Raw genomic sequence first — 545 nt, 5'->3', positions numbered from 1 at the left:
ATATATATATATATATATATATATATATATAAAAGACATTCATGTGTACAATAAGCTTCTTCATTTGCAATCGGTGACTTTAACCTTTGTCAATCAACTACTCTTTAAGGCTTAACGGTAAATGCAAACCCGTTACTAGGTTCCCACTTTAAAAACAAACTGACGGGTTGTCCAGTTCCAAGTAGAAACAGTTGAGTGAGAAATCATGTATTTACTACCAGCTTGCTAACTGTGAGCTGACGGTAGTTAGTTTGTAGCTAACAGAGCACAACCGAACGACGGTTAGCTTACGGCTAGCTATCTAACGTTACTTAGTGCACGTTGAAGCCTGGTTACAATAAATATAAAGGAACGTTATACTTACGTCTGTCTTCGCCATATTTTTTGTAACAACGCCACACGGTCACAGGCTGGTACGTACGGCTAGTAGTCGTAGCCGGTAAATGCCATACGTAGGTAAGGTAAATGCTATGGGTAAATGCACGTGTGTTGAGCAAAAAAAAAACATCCACATGCGACACTACGCACTGCACTGTACTGCACTG

At 39.6% G+C, this 545-nt stretch overlaps 1 protein-coding gene across 2 annotated transcripts in view; it reads right to left on the bottom strand.

Annotated features, from left to right (window-relative positions):
• The window catches only part of LOC116699777 (nucleolin), a 14,073-nt gene extending 13,528 nt beyond the window's left edge, over positions 1-545 (bottom strand). For both annotated transcript variants that reach the window (XM_032532527.1, XM_032532528.1), the window contains exon 1: positions 365-545. In XM_032532527.1, coding sequence (XP_032388418.1) covers positions 365-379 — 15 coding nt within the window. In that variant the 5' untranslated portion in view covers positions 380-545. The remainder of the gene's footprint in view (positions 1-364) is intronic.

Source organism: Etheostoma spectabile, chromosome 12 (assembly GCF_008692095.1).
Source record: "Etheostoma spectabile isolate EspeVRDwgs_2016 chromosome 12, UIUC_Espe_1.0, whole genome shotgun sequence".
Lineage (NCBI taxonomy): Eukaryota > Metazoa > Chordata > Actinopteri > Perciformes > Percidae > Etheostoma > Etheostoma spectabile.
This window is presented reverse-complemented; position numbering and strand designations above follow the sequence as displayed.